General features: G+C 43.5%; 2 protein-coding genes across 2 annotated transcripts in view; both read right to left on the minus strand.

The window, feature by feature from the left end:
• slco5a1b (solute carrier organic anion transporter family member 5A1b) overlaps positions 1-11,454 on the minus strand; it is a gene marked incomplete at both ends in the record, with an annotated part of 144,107 nt that extends 132,653 nt beyond the window's left edge. Inside the window, one exon of the mRNA XM_083653933.1 lies at positions 11,369-11,454. Coding sequence (XP_083510059.1) covers positions 11,369-11,454 — 86 coding nt within the window. The remainder of the gene's footprint in view (positions 1-11,368) is intronic.
• Positions 11,455-15,143: 3,689 nt separating this feature from the next.
• LOC310791930 (stonustoxin subunit beta-like) overlaps positions 15,144-22,410 on the minus strand; it is a 60,864-nt gene continuing 53,597 nt past the window's right edge. Inside the window, exon 4 of the mRNA XM_083653613.1 lies at positions 15,144-16,251. Coding sequence (XP_083509739.1) covers positions 15,713-16,251 — 539 coding nt within the window. The 3' untranslated portion in view covers positions 15,144-15,712. The remainder of the gene's footprint in view (positions 16,252-22,410) is intronic.

The following is a 22,410-nucleotide window of genomic DNA, read 5'->3' on the forward strand; positions in this document are numbered from 1 at the left end:
GTTAGGTTTAGGCGTGGGGGCTGGGAGAGCTTAGCTCCAGCCGGTCCACCGACATGATGCACGCCGCCTCGCTCAGCTGGTTCTCCTTGTGGGCTATCGGCATTGCGGCCTGTCAGCACATAGACGTGACACCGGGTCAAGTGGGCGGGGCTACATAAGGTGAATACCACCGACTGTCTAAAAATTTGGGTCGTTAGTGTGACATCACCCATTGGTTTTTGAAGTCTAGAGTATGGGAGTGTGGCCGTCGCCATGTTGGCCTCACACAGCAAGACAGTCCTGGGTTCGATTCCCGCCTGGGACGCTATGGGCGCTGAGGGTGTGTCCTCATTGCACCGTGCCCAGGTGGGCACAGTTTGCATGTTCTCCCCATGCTCTCCTGGGGGTTCCTCCAGATAGGAACCCCCCGCTAACAACATGCAAAGAAAAGAGTCCCCCTTGCTAAATTCCTGGATGCCTATGTGATCGTGATGATGTTGTTTGACCCTCATAGACACTCAACAATTGAGCCAAGAGCTGATTTCTGTTTGACAAACTTCAGACTAAACCAAATAGATAAAAGGTGTCTGATGGCATTTATTTGTTTCTGACTCTGGGGGAAGTGGGAAAAACTGTCAAATTCCCCCCCAAACTACTGTATCTCTTTAACTAAATCACAGACACATTTAGGCTATTCTATAAGATCTCCTTTTGACCAATGTCATATTTTTTCACATCCATTCACTGAGCCTCCCCTGAAACTGCTTGGAGACCCCCAGGGGAGACCCGCCTCCCATTTTGAAAACCTCTGCTCTAAACAGTTTGCAACGGTGCGCAGCAGGCTTTGATGTATGGCTGCAACGCTTAGGTCACATAACAGGGTGGTGTTCAAAGCATCGCCGTTTCCATGGAAATAAACTGTTTGCTACGTGTTGGCCCTGTTATAAACTCAGGCATTTTAACATGGGGTGGGGAATGACTCCCTTTCGGAGCTAACCTCAAGTGGCCAATTTTGGAACTGCAGCTTTTAGTATCACTACCGTGGTTTCTTCTGTCAAAGCTCGAGCAAGCCCACTGAGAAATATAAAGTATCCAAGTGAAAATAGAGAGAGGCCTATCTAAGGAGGAATGTGCAGAAGCTTTATCTTCACACCGTGGGGAATTTGACTAAATTATTGACATTATTGTATTTTTTTTTTACTCTAAAGGAAAGTCAAGAATACATGTATGCTTAAAATCTGCCATTTTGTTTGTCATCAAATATGTTTAAACTGCCTATTTTACAGATAGAGTTTCAATGCATGTTGAATGTAATGCTTCCATTAAATATTTTGGAAAAAATGCATAGGCTTAAGAGGACTTTTTCTGATGACTAATTGTGATTTTATTTAGTTTTCAGTTTTGTTCTCTGTGGCTTGGCACAGCTCTTCAACCCTACAGCCTCAACAGCTTCAGCATTGCCGCTACCTTCAGGTGCTGTGGGAAATATCAGATACGCTTATCGTATCACTATACATCAGATGGCCATAAGTCATTTTGTTGTAGGCTCATAGGCCACACACCCATTTAGGGGGACACCTGCCATAGCAAAAGCCTGGACAAGAAGCCGAAAATACTTCAAACTATTTCCTGTGTTGTTGGTTTCACTAATGATAAAAAAAAACATACAGGTTAGTAAACACTATATTATTATAAACATTTTCAAACCCTAGTTTGATTCCTAGTTTATATTTACTAGGTATCTCGCGTGCTATACGCGCCCTCGATTCCTAATCTCGCCCACCCTGCAGCTTGCATACACAGCTCGGCCGCTGTGTCGCCACGCCCGCAGCTCAGCTGCTGCGTGGCCTCGCCTGCGCTATCGGCATGCGCGCAAAGCCTCCCTCTCTCCCGCTCTCTCTCCCCCTCTCCTTTCTCTCCCCCTCTCCTTTCTCTCCTGCTCTCTCTCCCCCTCTCCTTTCTCTCCCGCTCTCTCTCCCCCTCTCCTCTCTCCATCTCCCTCAGTCTCTCTCCCCCTCTCCCTCAGTCTCTCTCGTGTGCGTGTGTCAATGATGACATCATCAGTGATGTCACAATGATCTCACAATGCCTATGTATGACTGATGACATCATCACTGATGACATCATCAGTGATGTCACTATGACATCAGTTGCCTTAATTGCTCAAGTGACATCACTGATGACATCGCTTATGACATCGGTAATTAGGGCAATCACCTAACTAAAAAAATCTGTCTCCGTCAGGTCACCTGCACGGGTGCTCTTTACACCCCCCAAAGTTTCAGCCCGATCACACGTAAAACGGCATATATATATTTAAGCAATATAGCATGAGAGCAAGTGTGTTGTGGCGAATATATCCCCCTGATCAGCTGTTATCCCACGACGCCGCAGGCCGAGTGGGATAACTGCTGAGCAGGGGGATATATGCCACAACACACGCAGCTCGAGTGCTATATTGCTTTTATAAAACGGTTTCCAAGTATGATAATATAATAATAATACTATAAGTCCGACTGGCATGGTATTCTGATAGAGTCAGTTGAAACACTACTGTAAGGCGGGACCGCAAGAACGTGCGGGTGATTTGATTGGATCGTTCTGGAGACTGAAGTTGACATTGGCCAATCCTGGCGCTTGCTGAGAAGCTGAGAGCTTTCTGGAAAGCCAGACAGGCAGCTCGAGCGCAGCGCTGCATTCTCAGCGCTTGCTGAGAAGCTGAGTGCTTTCTGCAAAGCCCGACACCAACTAACGTTACGGGGTTAAATGCGGGGTTAAATGCGGGGTTAACAGCCTTTTTTTTGCAAAGAAGACATTAGCCCGCATCTATTCTTGTACAAAACATAATTTTCTGCCAAGTATTAGTAAAGTTATAAGTAGAGGTGTCACAATATATCGTCCCACGAAATTTCGCGATAGTAAAACGTCACGATATGTATCGTTGAGATGAAATCTCATATCGTGAAAAAAAAAAAAAAAAAAAAAATCTTCCAAAAAATAGACTAAGAAACGTCTTTGTTTGTTGAAGTTCAATGTGTGGAAAGTAGTTCAGTTGAACAAGTCTCTGAAGAGACACATGAGAAGTTATACAGGAGAGAAACCATTCAATTGAGTTTCTGGCAAAACTGTTTACTTCATTCAAGAACACTCAAGTCATAGAATTAACCATTTATTGCATAAATGAATATAATGCATACAATTATGTTTGGCGTTGAAGGCTCCGCTCTTAGAATTAATTTAATATTTAATTTAATATTTAATTAATTTAATTCTCCCTGAACTCGGCTCAGCAGCATGCTACGCCGAGCAGGGAGCGCAAGCAGAATCCCCCAAACAACGGAACTCGACAACGCCAAGCATGAAACGCCCATGCGAATGCATCAGCCAGACTATAGAAGCTATGTGTAGCAGCAGCATGCTGCGGACCTCGGGTCACCTTAAAAAGAGATACACCGAGTAACTCAAAAGAGGCCCATACTATAATTAAGTGAATTACCTATGTGTGGCAGTATGCCACTGCCGACCTTTCAATTAAATAGATGTATGCTTACACCAAAGGCCATTCTATCATAAGTGAACCATTTTTAAGAACAAGCAGCATGGATGCTGCAGATAGGGGGAAGCAAGCCTGCGACCCTGAGCATGAGTGCAATGAGATAGGAGGAAGCAAGCCTGCGACCTTGAGCCATGAGTGCAATGAGATAGGAGGAAGCAAGCCTGCGACCTTGAGCCATGAGTGATGAGATAGGAGGAAGCAAGCCTGCGACCTTGAGCCATGAGTGCAATGAGATAGGAGGAAGCAAGCCTGCGACCTTGAGCCATGAGTGCAATGAGATAGGGGAAAGCAAACCTGCGACCCTGAGCTATGAGTGCAATGCATCAGCCAGACTATAGAAGCTATGTGTAGCAGCAGCATGCTGCAGACCTCGATACATGCATGTATCTAGAGAGGCCATACTACAGTACAATTAAATGAACTACCTATGTGTAGCAGCAGCATGCTGCGGACCTCGGATCACCTTGAAAAGAGATACGACAGAGTAACTCAAAAGAGGCCCATACTACGATTATATGTGTGGCAGTATGCCGCTGCCGACCTCACACTACGTAACCTGGATGTAAACTTGCATCCAAGAGGTCATTCTACCAATATGTGAACAGCAGTATTTACTGTAAGTGAAGCAGCACGCCTGCTGCGACCTCAGCTGCGTCCCGCTTGGGAGAGAAGCAAGCTGCAACCCCTGAGGTCATAATACCTACGTCAGTACAATGAACCCAGCCAACCACTGTCCAATCCAGCAATTAACATAATGGCCGTCTCCTCAGGTGTTTAGAGCTCATGGCCTGTTGAGCCGAGATGTCATTGACCGAATATGACGTTTGAATGGTGCAGAAGACCAATGTCCCATTGCTTTGAGAATAGATGCAGAGACGTCTCAGCTGCAGAGGTAGACGTGCCAGTGCAGGAGTGAAGAGAGCAGCTGACGAGGGAGTCCTCGTCATTTGCAGCGGAGACGGCGGCGGGAGGTCGCCTTCCCTTCGAACTCAAGTCAGGAACAGAGTTAATCCTGCCCCACATCAGGATCTCATGCGGTATGAATCTTAAGAGGATAGACAGATCAAGTATTAGTTTGAGAGATAACAGATGAGCCTTTAGCATCCCTGTCTGTTTAAAAATAAAGTGAATAAGAAAATTAGTATTTTTTCACTGGTTGGGACAGCAATGGAATATTTTATTATGTCAAATAAAATCAATCCCCCAAAACACACTTGCTTCCTGCTGGATCAGCGGCAGTACTGCACCAGCAGGGTCATCCCAAGAGTAACCATACTGTATGCCTAGCCTAGCCTGTTGCATACCCTAAATGCAATTTACCTATGAGAAGCAACAAGCATTCTGCTATTCTCATTGGGTACTGAGAGCCTTTCTTGTTCAAGTGAGAGCTAAGCGAGCATGACCTACCCCTTGAATGAACATCGGAAAGACACAGCATCTTTATCCAAGATAAATATTTTACACATTAAATGACTTTACCTATGAAGAGATAAGCCTGGCACAGATATAAGCTGAACACTTTCTCCGATGGCAGAACATAATGAGCTGCGATTTCCATATTAGATATTGAATGAAACTAAACTATAAACAATGAGCTGCATTTAATATATTTTATATTAATTAACTATACTCCATGTGCAGAAATACCAAGCTTAGCTTTCACTGAGGCGGCAGCCGGCATCCCGTCTTTGGCACTTCGCAATGCACGCTCTGGCTCATGGAACATCCAGACAAGGAACTCTATAACAGACTGGCCGTCCCAAGATGTCGCGTGGAGAAATACAGGTCACCTACAGGTGTATCCCCTCCTATGTGAGGAGACTCATAAATGACAGTGGATTTAGGACTTAACATGATGAAGATGAGATTTTAGTCTAGAATTGCAAAGTATCGACTTTTAGCTTTATTTGATCTTACTGATACAGCAAAATAGGTGACGATAGACAATTATTTTACCGACCTCTAAAATCACTTTCAGCTAACCTACACCTGCAGACTGACTTTGTTACGATTCTTGATATTATTTGCTTAGACAGATGAGACAATGTACTAAACTGTTGCCATACTCAGCAATATTAATTATCCCAAAATCCTTCTCGAGCTTAGACATGAATCACCCCTTATTTGTCTTGTAATATAAAACTGACGACATAGTTATACCTTAGAGTATTGCGCTTCTTGTGCTCAACACGCACCCTTGCGTCGGACTAAGTGCCATAGCCCAAGATGTAAAGTTTATCGAGCTTCACGTGAAATTCGGCCGCACATATGCTTAGGCAATCATCCTTACAAGAACTTGGATGAAGCTGAGCGATTATTGAACTTGATAATCCTCACAAATATTTCTCGAAGGTTCATGCAGCTTTTTTATTTTATATAATAATATAAAAAGTACCAACCAAATTTTACAGACTCAAAGACTATATCGACACATCTTAATTGTTACTATAAATTCAATGTGAAAATAAAGCTTATATCCCTTATACCCGCAGCAACGATGTAAGTCATTACTTTATATTTTACCAGCTGCTTCATATTACTTTGATTGAATGGTTTGATCAGAATTATTTAATGCTTACTAATTTCCAGAATACATAACAAAGCACTTTATCCATCCATCTATCGTTTTATAGACAGAAGTTATTTTCAAGTTTCATTTGAAAAACCCAATTATGAAAATCAAGCACTTTCAATGAATATATTAATAAAGCATATTCCTGAACATGGTTAAGAAGCATTTCCAACTTAATCGCTGAAATTGAGGTGCGCTTGAATTACAACCACTGAAAACACCATCCACTGAGGTGATTTGCATTGATGCAGTTACAATAGGACGCCACCAGAGTGCACCGGGGCTCAGCTAGAGGCAGGAGATAATATAGCACAGCGATCCTCAAAGTCCGGACTCCGGTCCGCATCCGGACCCAGACGCCGTCCTATCCGGACCGAGCCCTATAACCTACAAATCATTGAGAATTGTTACATTTCACGGAGCGTTTCTATTTTAACCGGCACATGGTTTTCTAGCCTTTACGGTACTGGTTTATCTGCCAGGAAGCTCACAGACCAATGTATGCGCTCTAAATCATCACATGTGATGCTACTCAGCCAATCAAATATCCGATTCGATTCTGCCTGTTCCAGTGCTGCAGGCAAGAGTGTCAGTGACACACCGACGGACGGAGTAGAGGCGAGAGACTCGGAGAAATGCGAGAGATAGAAGTCATTTCACATGGCGTGCTCAAAAGAAACAAGTAGACCGCAAAAACAAAGATTTAGTTTTAATCCGGAGTAGGCAGACTCATGTTCATTCATTGTTCTCACGGGCAGCTCAAAACCAGGCAGTCTGTCTCATGTGAAGTGCGATGCGATCCTAACCTGTCTATGAAAGCGCCACACGAGCAAACACACTCAAGTCCAGACTGAGGGCACACTCACACATTCACTGCCCAACGGCATGTGACGTTTGCATTGCGAACGATCGATAGACAGACAGACAGACAGACACTGAGACAGACAGACAGACAGACAGATGGATAGACAGATAGATAGATAGATAGATAGATAGATAGATAGATAGATAGATAGATAGATAGATAGACAGATAGATAGATAGATAGATAGATAGATAGATAGATAGATAGATAGATAGACAGACAGACAGATAGGGAGCTCACTTCTCTCAATAGAAAAGGTGGAGGAAAGGGAAGAAAAGGGGATTTTTTTTCTAAAATTAAAGCACTTTTAAGATGCACATTTTTTCAAAGCTCTCTGTTGTATGTTATTTTTAAATGCAGCCATTATTTTACTTGAAATGAGAAAAGAACATGTATTTATTATTAGTGTAGGCTAGTTATTTATAATTAATCCAGTTAAATATGAAAACTAAATAAACATTGTTGATGTTTATTTTGATTTAACAGTCAGTCGTTGACTACATACAGACATTGTACCATTAGGCTACTGCAATCATTGAAGTAGCCTAAGTTCAATGGCACTGAATCATAACGCAAGCTACTGTACGTTACAATGTTCCGGACCTTTGCTTGAGGACATTTTCTCTAACTGGACCTCTATGAATTTTAATTGAGTGCCCCTGATATAGCAGAATAAGAATTACATCGTGCCAGCGTTGTGCTGATGAATACCTGCCAGTAAACATCGGTTTGATATTGCCGAAATCAATCTGTTAGCAAACAGATCAACATGCCAACATAGTAGCTTATCCACCAGGCTACATGAAATGATGATATGCTTGATTGAATACTCAACTTTAGAACGCAGCCATGAGAGCAATGCAACTCCATTTCCCAGCGTCCTTGTCGGTGAGGTGACGTCACTCAGGAGGGCACCCGCACCTGACGTTGATGCTAGCTAACATTAGCTGCTAGCAGCAGAAGCCGACAGCCCTGGCTTGGCTTTGCTGTTTGAGAAACAGTCAGAACAAACACAACATCAACATAATAGCTTAAACCACTACAAGAATATAGGCACTCGGCCACCAGCTGGAACAGTACACAACATGCTGAATGCTTGAACCTATGATACAACTGAATACTCAGCTTTTAATGAAGAAACTCAGCGATGGGACTACATTTCCCAGCGTCCTTATCGGTGAAGTGACATCACTCACGGGCACACTCCAGCTGCCGTTTGTGATTAGCGATAGCTTGCTAGCAGTAGCATAGCCAGCAGCCATGGCCTGAAGTTGTTCATTGTGGAAGAGAGACGGAGTTTCCAAAACCTGGAGCGCACATGCCTCTCACTGGACGATCGGCACGGCAAGAACAGACTGGTCTTCATCCGGCGTAACGTTTATGATGGGAGACTTGCTCTTTAGCAGGGGAGCTAACCGCATAAAGCAGAAGAGAAACAGCAGAGCAAGTGCAGTTCTTCCTTGAAAACTTGTGCGTGGAGATGGAAGTGTTTGCACAACTTAACTGCACAACTTAATAGCTCTTCGTGGCTGCCCCCAGTCAGAATGCGGAGATATTGGCTAGACAGCTTTGAGGATCTTAATGCCTGCCCGGTTTTATCAATGGAGGAGCTCCGGTCCCTTCATCGTCGAGAGATCCTTCCTCCAGAAACAGTAAGTGCAATGAACAATAATAAGAATCCTACTGAACTTCATACCTGGCTAGATTTTGACATCCAAACTCGGCACGGCAGCAATTAAAGTAACAGCGTGAGATTAGCAAAGCGTTTGCCAGCAGCCGCACGATCCAGCAAGGTGGGGAACAGATCAGTGAGTGAGAGGCTGCCCTATTTAAACGGACCGCCTTGTTGTGAGAATGACTGTGATTGGAGAATTGGTTAAACGGTGAACCAAACAGAGGCTGTCAGCTGGTACAGCTGGGGCGTCGACTATGACATCATGTCTTGAATGAACTAACGCAGGCTTCATTTGACAGGAAAAACTGAAGATGCATAAAAAATAGATTAAGAAAAGTCTTGTTGTTTGAGTTTGAAGAAAAACTATAGATGCATAATGAGAATTTATACTGCTGAGAAACCTTTTAGTTCAAAGTAAATCTAAGTGACGGTGTAACTCATTCTATTTCAAGATAAGCCTTACATGAGTTTGGATCCAAACTCATGTTTTTTCTAGTTGTTATTGTAATAACAATTTCCCACAACAGCATGTTTTGTATTTGTGCATTTCAAATAAAATACTACTTTTCCAGTCATATATTGTCATTATTCAAGTTTAAAAAAATATTGTTAAAATCGTATCGTATCGTATCGTTATCGTGAACCCAGTATCGTGATCCCTATCGTATCGTGAACTGAGTGTATCGTGACACCCCTAGTTATAAGCGAAGATTGATTCACAAGGATCTGACAGCTGTCTCCGCCATTTTCTTTTCTACGTTGTCATTTGAGGTAAGCCTTATTATTACTCTCTTAGTAAGAGAGTTGCCATGGCAACTCAAAAACCCATGGCCATGGGTTATTGGACACGGTTACGGGATTTATACAATGGCTGTGAACCAATCAGATTGCTTGATTTGAGAGAGCCGTTTTATAAATATATGATATACAGTAAATAGATGTGAGCACAGTATCAAAGCTTCTTTCCTTTCTCTCAGAATCAAGTCATCACTTTACCCGTCTACCAAAAAGGGCGGGTATGAGAATAAATGTCAGGTGAGTTGACATTTACACGGGCTACAATCAGGAATGTGCAAATGAGCTGAAGCTGTTTTTCAATGGCTTTGATGAGGCTGAGAGTTTACTGCTCTCTTTTCTCATCAACTGGATCAATCAATGAGGGGAAACAAGGTGTCACTTGGACCTATAAGGGTCTATTTGTCTTTGATGATATGTTTCCCTTCTGGGTTGGAGTGCAGGTTTCATCCCTGTTCAGTGCTATTGACTGCTGATCACTTCACTGGTCCTACTGCTATTCAAACTAATGCTGCTTACAGTAATAATAATGATAACTTAGGCTAAATGTAGTCTAGGCTTATAACACTTCCAAAAGTTTACAAAGCACATTACAGATAAACCCAAGTCCTAAATTAAAAAAAAAGAAAAGAGAAAAAAAAAACTTTGACAATATGTTAATGTAAAAATACACCTGTCAGATCACCTGATTCCCCCTATTTGCCCAAATGAAATTATGTTTATTTACAGTAATCATTAAATGACAAACAACATGTACTGTAACATCTGTCTACTCCAAACCCTTTGTGGTCTCATGAGATGATATTTTCACTATTCCATGGTCCAAAACATCTCTGTATCAGCCTGCCTCTTTGTGCGGTCTGTGTATCTATCAGGAGAAGGCAGGGTACTCCCAGCTCGCTCTCACTCACACTGTCGCTGTTCTATTATGCATGGCTGCTGGTAGCCTAACACAGTCATGACCAGCATGTCATGCCTCATGTTCCACCACCAGAGGGCAGTGTAACTAAGCAAAGGGTTGTGCATAGTCAAAACAATTGGTGTGTTGTTGTTGTTGTTGTTTTTCTTTATTTGCAGTTATTTTCCTCCTTTTATTATATGTTGCTGATGGTTTTGTCTATACGTATGAAATGTCACAAATAAAAAGTTAAAAAATAACAACTTAAATAATGTGAATGTGTGTGTGTGTGTGTGTGTGTGTGTGTGTGTGTGTGTGTGTGTGTGTGTGTGTGTGTGTGTGTGTGTGTGTGTCCTAATTAATAATAATAATAATAAGCTCTAAAGTCTGAGACTGTCTGCTTTTTCACATTCTGGATCCAGGCCTCCGCCGGCTACAGATGATCCAGGCTGACTTGGAGGAGCAGCATGGCTACAGATGATCCAGGCTGACTTGGTGGAGCAGCATGGCTACAGATGATGCAGGCTGACTTGGCGGAGCAACATGGGTACAGATGATCCAGGCTGACTTGATGGAGCAGCATGGGTACAGATGATCCAGGCTGACTTGGCGGAGCAGCATTGCTACAGATGATCCAGGCTGACTTGGTGGAGCAGCATGGGTACAGATGATCCAGGCTGACTTGGCGGAGCAGCATGGCTACAGATGTTCTAGATTGGCAGAAAATGAAATGAAAGACTGTATAACAGTTGATATAATTTTTAGTGTGTTGTTGTTTTTCATCACCACTTGTCACAACCATAGTGGGAGGGAGCAACACAATGATAAATACAATGGCGGGATGGGGGGGGGGTAGTATTATCATTTGTCTTTTAAATCAATCTGACGCCCTGCATGCTTATTATGGAATAGTTTGAGCCTCAAACCTTGAGGATAGTTTGGTATCCATTGGTTAAAAAACTGTGCCAACAAGCCATTGATGGTGTGACACGTACATAGTAAAAAGAAAACAGAGTAATATTATTCACTTTTGACAATCTGTCACCTTGTCTTCCTTGGTGAGTTTCCCCTGGATCTTCTCTGGGTCAGAGATGGTGTCGCCAACATGGGCCATATATGACATCAAGTCCTGTTTAGCTTCTGTGGCCATACATACAAACATACACACACAAGCTGATTAAAAATGATACCAAGATCACCTCTGCTGCCAAAGAGAACAGACGCGCTCACCTGCCAGGATAAGTCAGTCAGCACAGTCTGTGTGTGAGTATCTGGTGGTCAGGTCTGCAGCCCGCTCCCCTCTGAAGGTCTTGTGTGTGTCGGCTCCCAGGTCAAGCAGAGTCCTCAGCGTCTCCTGGTGGCCACAACAAGCAGCACAGTGCAGCGAGCAATAACCTGCGACACACAGCAGAGAGAACTTCCACACATCTGGGGAGACTCAAACTGATGCCTGCCTTTGTAAGACAAAACACAAATATCAGAATCAGAATCATAAAGACTTTAATGATCCCTGGGGGGAAATTGGGAAAATAGTATACATTAATCTTTTTTAACAGGTTATTTTGTGACATCCGTGAGGCTGTAATATGTTTATTTCGTATACGGTTAAATGGTCTGTCGACTTATGGTATCAACCAAAACTAAGAACCTATCAACTCATAAAAGAGAGTTACTGTGTTGAACCCTATGCGAAGTTTGATTTGAACAGAGGAAAAAGATCTCTGTGTGCTCAGTTACGATCGGGAACCTTTAGCACTAGAAACTGGTAGGTTTCATGCTACCCCTGAAGAAGATAGACTCTGTTTATTATGTGAATTACATGAAACTGAACATGTGGTTAATTTCTTGTTCTATTGTACTGCTTATGATGAGGCAAGGGACGGACTCGTGGTAAGATGCCCCTCTTCTTGTGGTGAGAGAGGAGGGCATCTGCTCAGCCTAGAATAGAGAATCCCCCCAAATGTACTCTTTAGTCAAATGTCCTCTGTTTATTTGGACTTTTTTTTAGTTGGACGACTATGAGAAACTTGAGCTGTGTTTAAAAAAAGGAACCTTAATTCCTCACAGCAAATTGTATTTGTCATGGGAGCAAAGACAGAACCTTTGGTTTAGAAACTGATGTATTGTTCATTATTGCTGTCTTATCTATTGCTGACTTGCGACTTGTGTTATTTTAAATGTAGCACTGTTGTGATGTTTTATTGTTGTATTTGATGTGTCTTGTAAACCCATGGGGGTTGGTGCACCTGGAGAGCATCATGACACTTGAATCAATCAATAAAACCATGTATAATGGGATTGAGTTATTGTCATGTTTAAGAATAGCAGCTCTTCTCACACATTGGTGGTTCTGGACAGGTGGGGAAGACACATTTATCTGCAGGCATATTTCCCCCCGCTCTTCTTCTTTGGTTTTTTAAGTTATCCAAACTCCCTATTCTTTGTTTCATGCTCAATAAATCAGTGACACGTAGCCTATATTTTTATTTTAAAATCTGTATTTGAATATGGCAACATGATACCTCCTATCTGGATCATTATAGTTTTGTATTTTTCATCATTTGTTATTTTTATTCTGTTCTTACAGTTATCTTTGTTTTCAAGACTAAAACAAAAACTGTCTGTATATTTTAATTTTAGTTTGTTTCATAAGTACACAATATCATTTCAGTTTTTTTCTATAGTCTAGTTTTTGTTTTGATTTTGGTTAACTAAAATGTGTTTTTTCAGACCTAGTTTGAGGTTTTAGTTTAAGTTAACTTTAATAACCTTGCTTCCTACAGTATTTATATTATGACTTCACTGACAGAGATCCAAGACAGCCCAAGACCACCAATCACAGTTTCATGAAGCATGACATCATCATAGCAACAGGGTCAACCCCGCCCTTTCTAATAGTTTAAGAGTTCCCCTCGTTCCTTAGTCAAAGTTGCTCTCAGCAGCTTTGTGAATATGTTAGAGGAAACTCTTAGCTAGGAACTTTTAGTGATATATTTAGGAGTGCCCCTAGGGGTAAGATAAAATGCTTTGTCAATACGGGCCCGGGGCAAATGGATGGTAAACACAAGTAAACACAGTTTACTCACCTCTTTGAAATGAGGCTGCCTTTACTCACCTATTAGATCAACTGTAACTCAATGAGGGGAAACAAGGTGGATAAACTACTGACCTTGGATAGTTTACCCACCTCTGTATTTACCAATACACACCTGTCTCAGTTAGAATGTCATTTTCACATTTTCTCCAGCAGCTTTGATACACTTCCTGGAATTAATATAGAAGAAATACTTTATTGATTCTTAGAATGAAAAACTTTATTGTTCTTTACAAACATTCACTTTGGCTTCACATCACATGCTGGTAAAATACACTGGTTCAATCCTTCTATGCATATAGTCACTTCAATCAATTTGTGAAACCAGCATGTCAGCACTGTGGATGAAAACAATGTGCATTACAATTGTGGTTCACTTTTCTTAATAAAGTTACAAAGTGTCAGGAACAAAATCAACATATTAACAACTATTCCGCCATAGATGTTTTGCTGTCTCCATTAAGGCCCATGCGGTGAAGAGAAACAGCAGAAATATTACAGAAACAATACAAAGTACACACATTCTTTAGGGTATTAAGTAGAAATAGACTCTGGTCAAAGTATAACTACCGATTTAACTTGTTTACTCAAGTAAAAAAAAGTAAAAAGTACAGCCTCTGAAATGTAGGCTACTCAAAGTATAAAAGCATTTCTGCAAAGCTACCTGAACCTCACATCATATTAATACAATTAAAAGACTATTAGACTTAAAAGATGTAGGCCTATAAAAAACTTTACTTTGATTAATAATTTGTGTCTGATATGGTTTGTCCACAAAAAAGTTCAATAGGCAATCATTTCAATCCTTAAAATAACATCTACTTTGTCTCCCTCATTACATTGCATCATTGATGTGATGTGACATGTTGCAGGTTTAGCCTGTCACCTTAAATACATTATTTTCCACTTTCGCACATAATATAATTCAATTAAACGTCAAGGGCGTTTTATTTTGAAAGTGATAACAGGAAGTGGTGTTGTTCACGTTGGTTAGCTTGAACAACGACGGCCGAGCTACACCTCCGCCATTTTGGCCCCTAAGGAGACTAGTGAAACCTGTCTGTCTATGGTCAAAACAGCATCCAGTAAAACATCCCGCATACAAAGTGCCGTACAGAGCTTATTTTTCAACTGTACATTCTCCTTCCCGGTCAAAATGCATTGTGCTGCTGCTGCTGCTGCTGCAACTACTACTGTTGTTGTTTTAAGGGCCAAGATGGCGGCGGCGCTGCTTGGGCGCTAACGCAGTGCAGCGCCTCTCATGCAGAACACACTCTTTCCTTCCACCCTCTTTGGCTTGATACAGAAGAGGAACGCACGCGGATGTTTCTGGCACTAGCGGGGAAGCTGGGAGAGCGCGAGACAAAGTGAGTAACAAACCTTTACATGTTTTTGTCTGTTGTGCTTTAAAACTGAAGTCACGAGCCTGCTTTGAAAATATAATGAGTAGAAAGTAGATATTTGTCTTTAAATGTAGGGAGGAAAAGTACAAAGCTGTCAGAAAAATAAATACTCAGTAAAGTAGGCCTACAGACACCTTTTCAGTTTTCAAACAAGGGAATCCTCAAATCCTCCAGCAAGCTGATTTTTTTTTTTTTTTTTTTTTACATGCTAGCAGTAACCAATCACGCACAGTCGCACGCACACACACACACACACACACACACACACACACACACACACACACACACACACACACACACTCAGTGTCCCTGAATATAAAATCTTCTGCTGACAGTGAATGTTGGTTAAAGTGTATTTACAGTAACTCACTAATCTACAGTGAAACACACACGCCCACATTAAGGTGTGTGTGTGTCAGAGACACGCCCACATTAAGGTGTGTGTGTGTGTCAGAGACACGCCCACATTAAGGTGTGTTTGTGTCAGAGACACGCCCACATTAAGGTGTGTGTGTGTGTGTGTCAGAGACACGCCCACATTAAGGTGTGTGTGTGTCAGAGACACGCCCACATTAAGGTGTGTGTGTGTGTGTGTCAGAGACACGCCCACATTAAGGTGTGTGTGTGTGTCAGAGACACGCCCACATTAAGGTGTGTGTGTGTCAGAGACGCTCACATGTCTTTTTTTTACTCTAAGTCAAGTCTCTTATGGACGAGTGTTCTTCTATCATCTGCTGGATGTCATCTGGTCACACGCACAGTCGCACACACACACACACTGACACACACGCATGATAAGAGGACTGTGTGTGTGTGTGTGTTCCAGAGTGAAGCATCATGTCAGCAGCTGTGTTTGGTCACAGTGTGTTTCTCTCTCACTCTATATGACACAGAGACACTGAGGTGGCACCATGGTAGAACAGAAACCCAGGGTATAGAGCTTCAGTGAATGATGTTTGGAAAGTGTACAGGTGAGTCAATGTGTCAGAGGAAACTGTGTAGAAGGACAGAGAGCCAGCAGGCCAGTCGAGAAACACTGCGACTCTGTTAGAGTCAGAGGAGGGACGAGGTATGACTGTGTTTCTGTTATTGTGCCGGGCATAGTAAAGATCATCAGAGCAGAACAGACTCCAGGACTTTTCATTCTCTCCAAGCAGACAGTCAAGACCCCCTCCTCTCCTGCTGATTCCTCTGTAAGTCACTCCTATAGAAACCCCTCCTTTCCTCTCCATCTCCCAGTAACAGCGACCAGTCAAACCATCTCTACACAGCAGCTGAGGGTAGTTGGTGTCAAATCTCTCTGGGTGATCAGGATATGGCTGCTTCTCTCTCACCCACGTCACCTTTCTGTTGTCTTCAGACAGGAGGAGGTTTCTGTCTGCTGTGTTTGGATCCAGTGTGAGTTCACAAGCATCTGGTGAGACAACAAGACTCAATACAGCAGCAGCTTCTCATCTAATACACCTGCTGTGTTTATTATTTTATTAATTACTTCACTGTTAATTATTCAACAGTTTAACACACACTGCGCACGCACACACACACACACACACACACACACACACACACACACACACACACACATATACAGACACACGCAGGCATAGACATAATTAAAAAGATAAATATTTCACAGCACCAACACCTTAAAACACACACATGCTCCGAACACAGTCACACACACACACACACACACACACACACACACACACACACACACACACACACACACACACACACACACACACACACACACACATGCAGGCATACACGTGCATTAGTGATGCGTGGGTCACCCAGAACCCGCCCGCCCCGCAGGCGGTCTGTGCAGTAGACGTGACTGTAGTCACGTTGTACGCAACAATTGAGAGCGCATGAGGTAATTAAAAGAATAAGAAGTGTTTCTGTAGCCTGCCTCTACCTGCTACCTCCATTTGAAGACCTTGGATTAATTGAAGAAAGACAGATAATAGCGGAGTAACGAAGCAGAAAGAAATCGACGACATGAAAGCAGCCGCGCAACGCATGTGAGTGTCTGTGTGTGTGTGTGTGTGTGTCTGTGTGTGTGTGTGTGTGTGTGTGTGTGTGTGTGTGTGTGTGTGTGTGTGTGTGTGTGTGAGAGAGAGAAAGAGAGAGGGGGGGAGAGAGACAGAGTTACTTTGCACACCATTGGAGAGCTCTGCTGCGCTCCTCCCGAGTCCGGAGACATATTACATTAAATTGGCCGTTGTGGGCTGCTGGGTTGGGCTGGGTTCAGAATTTTCTGATATTTTAACGGGCCGGGCGGGGCGGGCTGGCTCCAATAACCGGTTGGGTTGGGGCGGGCCTTAAGAAACCCTGACCCGCGCATCACTAACGTGCATACATAGACACACACACACAAGCTGTGCGCACGCATGTACACGCATGGACGCGCATTGTAACAGTCACAAATGCCTAGATCCTCTGTTTTGGGAACATTGTTTGGTTGCAGTAACATATTGGTCCACTGTGTGGCGCTCCTTGTTTTGTATTGACAACAGGGTTGGTTAAGACAACAGGACCTCCGGGCGACTCCATGCGATGGAGCGGGGAGGAAGCGCATTAAGGAGGAGTGTGAGTTGGACAGGCAGCCGGAGGCGCACGGCAGAGGAGCTCCACACAGCCCTGGATACGTTGAGACAGGACACGAGGACGAGTGCCCTGAGGGGGACCGCAGCGTCCGGTCAGATCGGCCATCCTGCATGAGCGATGTTTAACACACGTCTGCCTCCACACAGCCTCACATCACGTCACGTCTCTCTCACCTCGGGGGGTGAGAGAGACGTGACGTGACGTGACATCACCCAGGAACATCTTTACCTTACTCTTCTTCTCCAGTCTGCCTCCATGCAGTCTATATGCAAGACGCCAGAACAGTCTTCTCTTCAGTGACAACTTGCTGTGTGTAAAACTATAGCCTGTTTGTCTGTCTGTCTGTCTGTCTGTCTGTCTGTCTGTCTGTCTGTCTGTCTGTCTGTGTGTCTGTCTGTCTGCCTGTCTGTCTGTCTGTCTGTCTGTGTGTCTGTGTGTCTGTCTGTCTGTCTGTCTGTCTGTCTGCCTGTCTGTGTGGCTGTCTGTCTGTCTGTGTGTGTGTCTGTGTGTCTGTCTGTCTGTCTGTCTGTCTGTGTGTCTGTCTGTATGTCTGCCTGTCTGTCTGTCTGTCTGCCTGTGTGTCTGTCTGTCTGTCTGCCTGTCTGTCTGCCTGTCTGTCTGTCTGTCTGTCTGCCTGTCTGTCTGCCTGTCTGTGTATCTGTCTGTCTGTATGTCTGCCTGTCTGTCTGCCTGTTTGCGTGTCTGTCTGCCTGTCTGTCTGTCTGCCTGCCTGTCTGTCTGTCTGTCTGTCTGTCTGTCTGTCTGTCTGTCTGCCTATCTGTCTGTCTGTCTGTCTGTCTGTCTGTCTGTCTGCCTGCCTGTCTCCCTGTGTGTATGTCTGTCTGTCTGTCTGTCTGTCTATCTGTCTGTGTGTCTGTCTGTGTGTGTGTCTGTCTATCTGTCTGTGTGTCTGTCTGTCTGCCTGCCTGTCTACCGGTCTGTCTGTCTGTCTGCCTGTCTGTCTGTCTGTGTGTCTGTCTGCCTGCATGTCTGTCTGCCTGTCTGTCTACCGGTCTGTCTGTCTGTCTGTCTGTCTGTCTGTCTGTCTGTCTGTCTGTCTGTCTGTCTGCCTGTCTATCTGTCTGTGTGTCAGGGCCCGAAATTAGAGCCCGCCACCCGCCAATGGCGGGCATATTATAGCTTTGGCGAGTGACATAAAAGGTCTGTCCGCCACGTGGCGGGTAACAAAATTGTCATGTAAAATAATTAAAACTGCGGTGTGTTTTGGTCTTACGACAGTCGCCTTTATTGCAGCCCGCAATCTCTCCTTGCGTGTCATCTCCGGCCTCATTTAGGGCTTGTTTTGGCCGACGTCACATCCGCTACTCTTCTGTCCTGGCCATCTGCATTCTGCAGCGCCTGCTTGCACTGCAGGGAGCTAACGTTACGCCGGTCCGCCTGCTATAGTAGCTAACGTTAGCTTGATTTAACGTTAAATGGGTTACAATGTGGAACCATATCGAGGGAGTAAGCCGGCCGCTAAAAAGAAAACCCACCGCGGCTTTCTCCGACGAAAAGGATGAAGCGGCAGCGAGAGCGGGACCACCTAACAAAATAAAGTTTCAGGAGGAGTGGAAGTTTGGCGATAGTTTGATGTTTCAAGAGACTGGCTACAGTATGATGCTGGGGCTGTAGTACAGCCCCAGCATCATACTGTAGCCAGTCTGTAGTGATGAGTTGTTCCGTGTGCCGCAAGTATGCCAAAAAGAAAAATAGAAACAACACGTTTGTCATCGGTAGTAAATCAATGAAGCTGGAAGCCGTTCGTGACCATGAACAGAGCCAGTGTCACATAGGCTGCAAAGAGGAGAAGTAGAGAGAGGGTGAGGAGTCTGAGGAGTTATGTTTACAAAACCCTCAAATTTACTTCTGTTCTGTTAAATCCTGCAAAGAGGGTAGAGAGTGAGGAGTCTGATGTTTAACATTAGGTTACAATTTAAGCTCAAGATTGACATGACATGTATTGATAAGATTGACTTGACATGTATTGATTAATCAATCATCAATCAATATATTAAAATAATTAGCTTCAAATTTTACTCTGGCCTCTTATTTAAGTGTGTATTCTTCAACGTAATATCTTATCTACTTGAAATGTACTGAAAAAAATGTATATATATGGATATATGCAGAGACGGCTGGTATCAATGGGCTAGGGGGGCTAAGCCCCCCCTATCATTTCCAATAAAATGAGAAAAGTATTATTATTATTTATTCTTTACATACATTATATCAAACTTAGAATTGGTTGTTTATGTTGGTGTAACCTATAGAGCAGCAACAGCGCCATCTGTAGTCACAAGAAAATCAGCAAATTGGGCTAGCTTTGTCCAGCCCCAAGACACTAGTGTCAGGCTTCAATCACCTTCGTTATAAGTGATTGACAAGTGTCTGGCACGCCCCCCTTGAGCTGCCGCCGTCTACGGCCCATTTGGGCTAAACTCCTGCAGCCCACCAGACAGAGGAGGCTGGCCAACAAGACTCTTCACAACCAATGACAGCTCGAATGAGATTCACACACATGGACTACTTCCTCATCCATTTTCCTTCATGTTTGACGGGGGAAATTACAAGTGTAGAGACTGGAGGCACATTGGCACAAAGGGACACAACAAAATAGTAAGTTTTGTGTTACGTGGTTTGAAGGCAGACAACAGCTGTTGCTCGTTAAGAGATCAAAGGGAAAAGACGTGGACAGCTCTCGCTCTCTCTCTTCTCTCTATCTCTCTTTCGTTCTCTCTCTCTCTCTCTCTGTCTCTCTCTTTCGTTCTCTCTCTCTCTCTTTCGTTCTCTCTCTCTCTCTCTCTCTCTCTCTCTCTCTCTCTCTCTCCTCAATCGTTGTCTGATAAAGACGGTCTGAAATCTGTGGGAATGTGTTGGTTTTGAATGTAGTCTGTTCTATCATGTAGCCTATCACACCATTCTTGCATACTGTATCTTGTTTTTGTTAAAATGGTATGTGCTAATGTGTAGCCTACAGAGCAAAATAGTCAAATTGTGTGTGTGTGTGTGTGTGTGTGTGTGTGTGTGTGTGTGTGAGAGAGAGAGAGCGAGAGAGAGTGTGTGTGAGAGAGAGAGAGAGAGAGAGAGTGAGTGAGTGATACAGAAGGTTTTGCATCAGGCAAGTGTTGTTGCTGCAATTTGGTATCTCGGATGCTGCTCGGATGCTGCAGCATGAGCTATTGATGGTTATAATTTTTTAGCCCCTCCACCCAATATCACCACCAGCCGTCACTGGATATATGTGACACAAAAATGCGTTTTTTTTTTTTGGCCGGTAAGAAATATGCTTGGCGGGTAGATTTCTTCCATCTACCCGCCACTGGCCGGTGGGTCAAAAAGTTAATTTCGGGCCCTGGTGACGTGACATCACCCAGGAACATCTTTACCTTACTCTTCTTCTCAAGTCTGCCTCCATGCAGTCTATATGCAAGACGCCAGAACAGTCTTCACTTCAGTGACAACTTGCTGTGTGTAAAACTATAGCCTGTCTGTCTGTCTGCCTGCATGTCTGTCTGCCTGTCTGTCTATCTGCCTGCCTGTCCTCCTGTCTGTCTGTGTCTCTCTGTCTGTCTGTCTGTCTCTCTGTCTGTCTGTCTGCAGAGCAAGTCTCACCCTTTGAGAGTGAGAGTCACGCCACACTTGCTATTTTACACGCTCATAAAGGTTTTTCTCTCTCACTTCTATGATAATATTTCTATCTTTTCTATCTATTTATTTAATATTTAACTTGCTGCTTGCCGTAGGACATCCATCACAGAGTGAGCCCACCTTATTCTGCCTCTGATTGGCTGACCCAGATATTTTTATCCTACCCTTAACCAATCATCCCCTGCCTAAATCTAACCAACCCAACAAAATACAACCACGAGTACCAACCAATCAGAGGCAGAGTAGGGCGGGTCATGGCGTCACTATCCCAGGAAGAAGAAGAACAAAACAGTTTGGCGAACAGTTTGAAAAGAGAACTCAGTTTTCTGTGTCAGCTGAATAATGGCGTGACTCTCTTTCAACTGAAGCAGGAGGTCAAACGGTAGGTAACCACCTCATCTTGATCATCCAAAATACCTTATTTTTATAGAATAAAATGTGTTCTAGTCACTCAGTCCGATCAGGAGTAACGTTACACAGGCTGCTGGTGAACAGCGTGGCAGGTTGCTGCGGTGGGTTTAACAAAAACAACAACCGTGACTAATAGCTAGTTAGTTAAAATCATCAGGTATTTGCATGTGTGAGCTAATTGATACTTACTATGAACTAAGGGGATTGACAGTAACATGTAGCTCTCTTTTCAGACTGTGGGTCATTCATTCTTTAACTGCACACTTCCATTTTTGTCTGTTTGAAACAAATTGAAAGATGTCAGGGAAGAAGAAGCAGAGAGACCTGCTGTCATTCTGGGCAGTGAAGGTCAACCACCCCCTGCTAAACTTTCCAGGTCAGAGGAAACAGTGGAGGAGGCTGTGGATCTGACTTCTCTTCTTACAATTCTTTTCATTTCTACTTGTGCTGGTCAATTAGCAACACTATATTATACTATATAACACTATATAAAATAGCAGGAAACTGGTTTTAAAGTTGCACACATAATTGGGTGTAGAGAAGCTGCCTGAATAATGACAGAATAAGACAGAATAATGACATCTGACAGTCTAATCCTAATGTAGACTTGGACTCTGTGTATTTTATTCTTTTTGATCATATTTCTTGCATGTTCACTATTCAGAGTAAAGAAGAGAGAGAGAGAGAGAGAGAGAGAGAGAGAGAGAGAGAGAGAAGAGAGAGAGAGAGAGAGAGAGAGAGAGAGAGAGAGAGAGAGAGAGAGAGAGAGAGAGAGAGAGAGAGAGAGAGAGAGAGAGAGAGGAGAGAGAGAGAGAGAGGAGGAGAGAGAGAGAGCACACACGAGGAGGCCGACAGTGCAGAGGAGAGCAGCTGGCATGAATAATCCCAACAGTCTAAT

The sequence above is a fragment of the Poromitra crassiceps genome (assembly GCF_964638095.1).
Source record: "Poromitra crassiceps genome assembly, chromosome: 17".
Taxonomy (NCBI): domain Eukaryota; kingdom Metazoa; phylum Chordata; class Actinopteri; order Beryciformes; family Melamphaidae; genus Poromitra; species Poromitra crassiceps.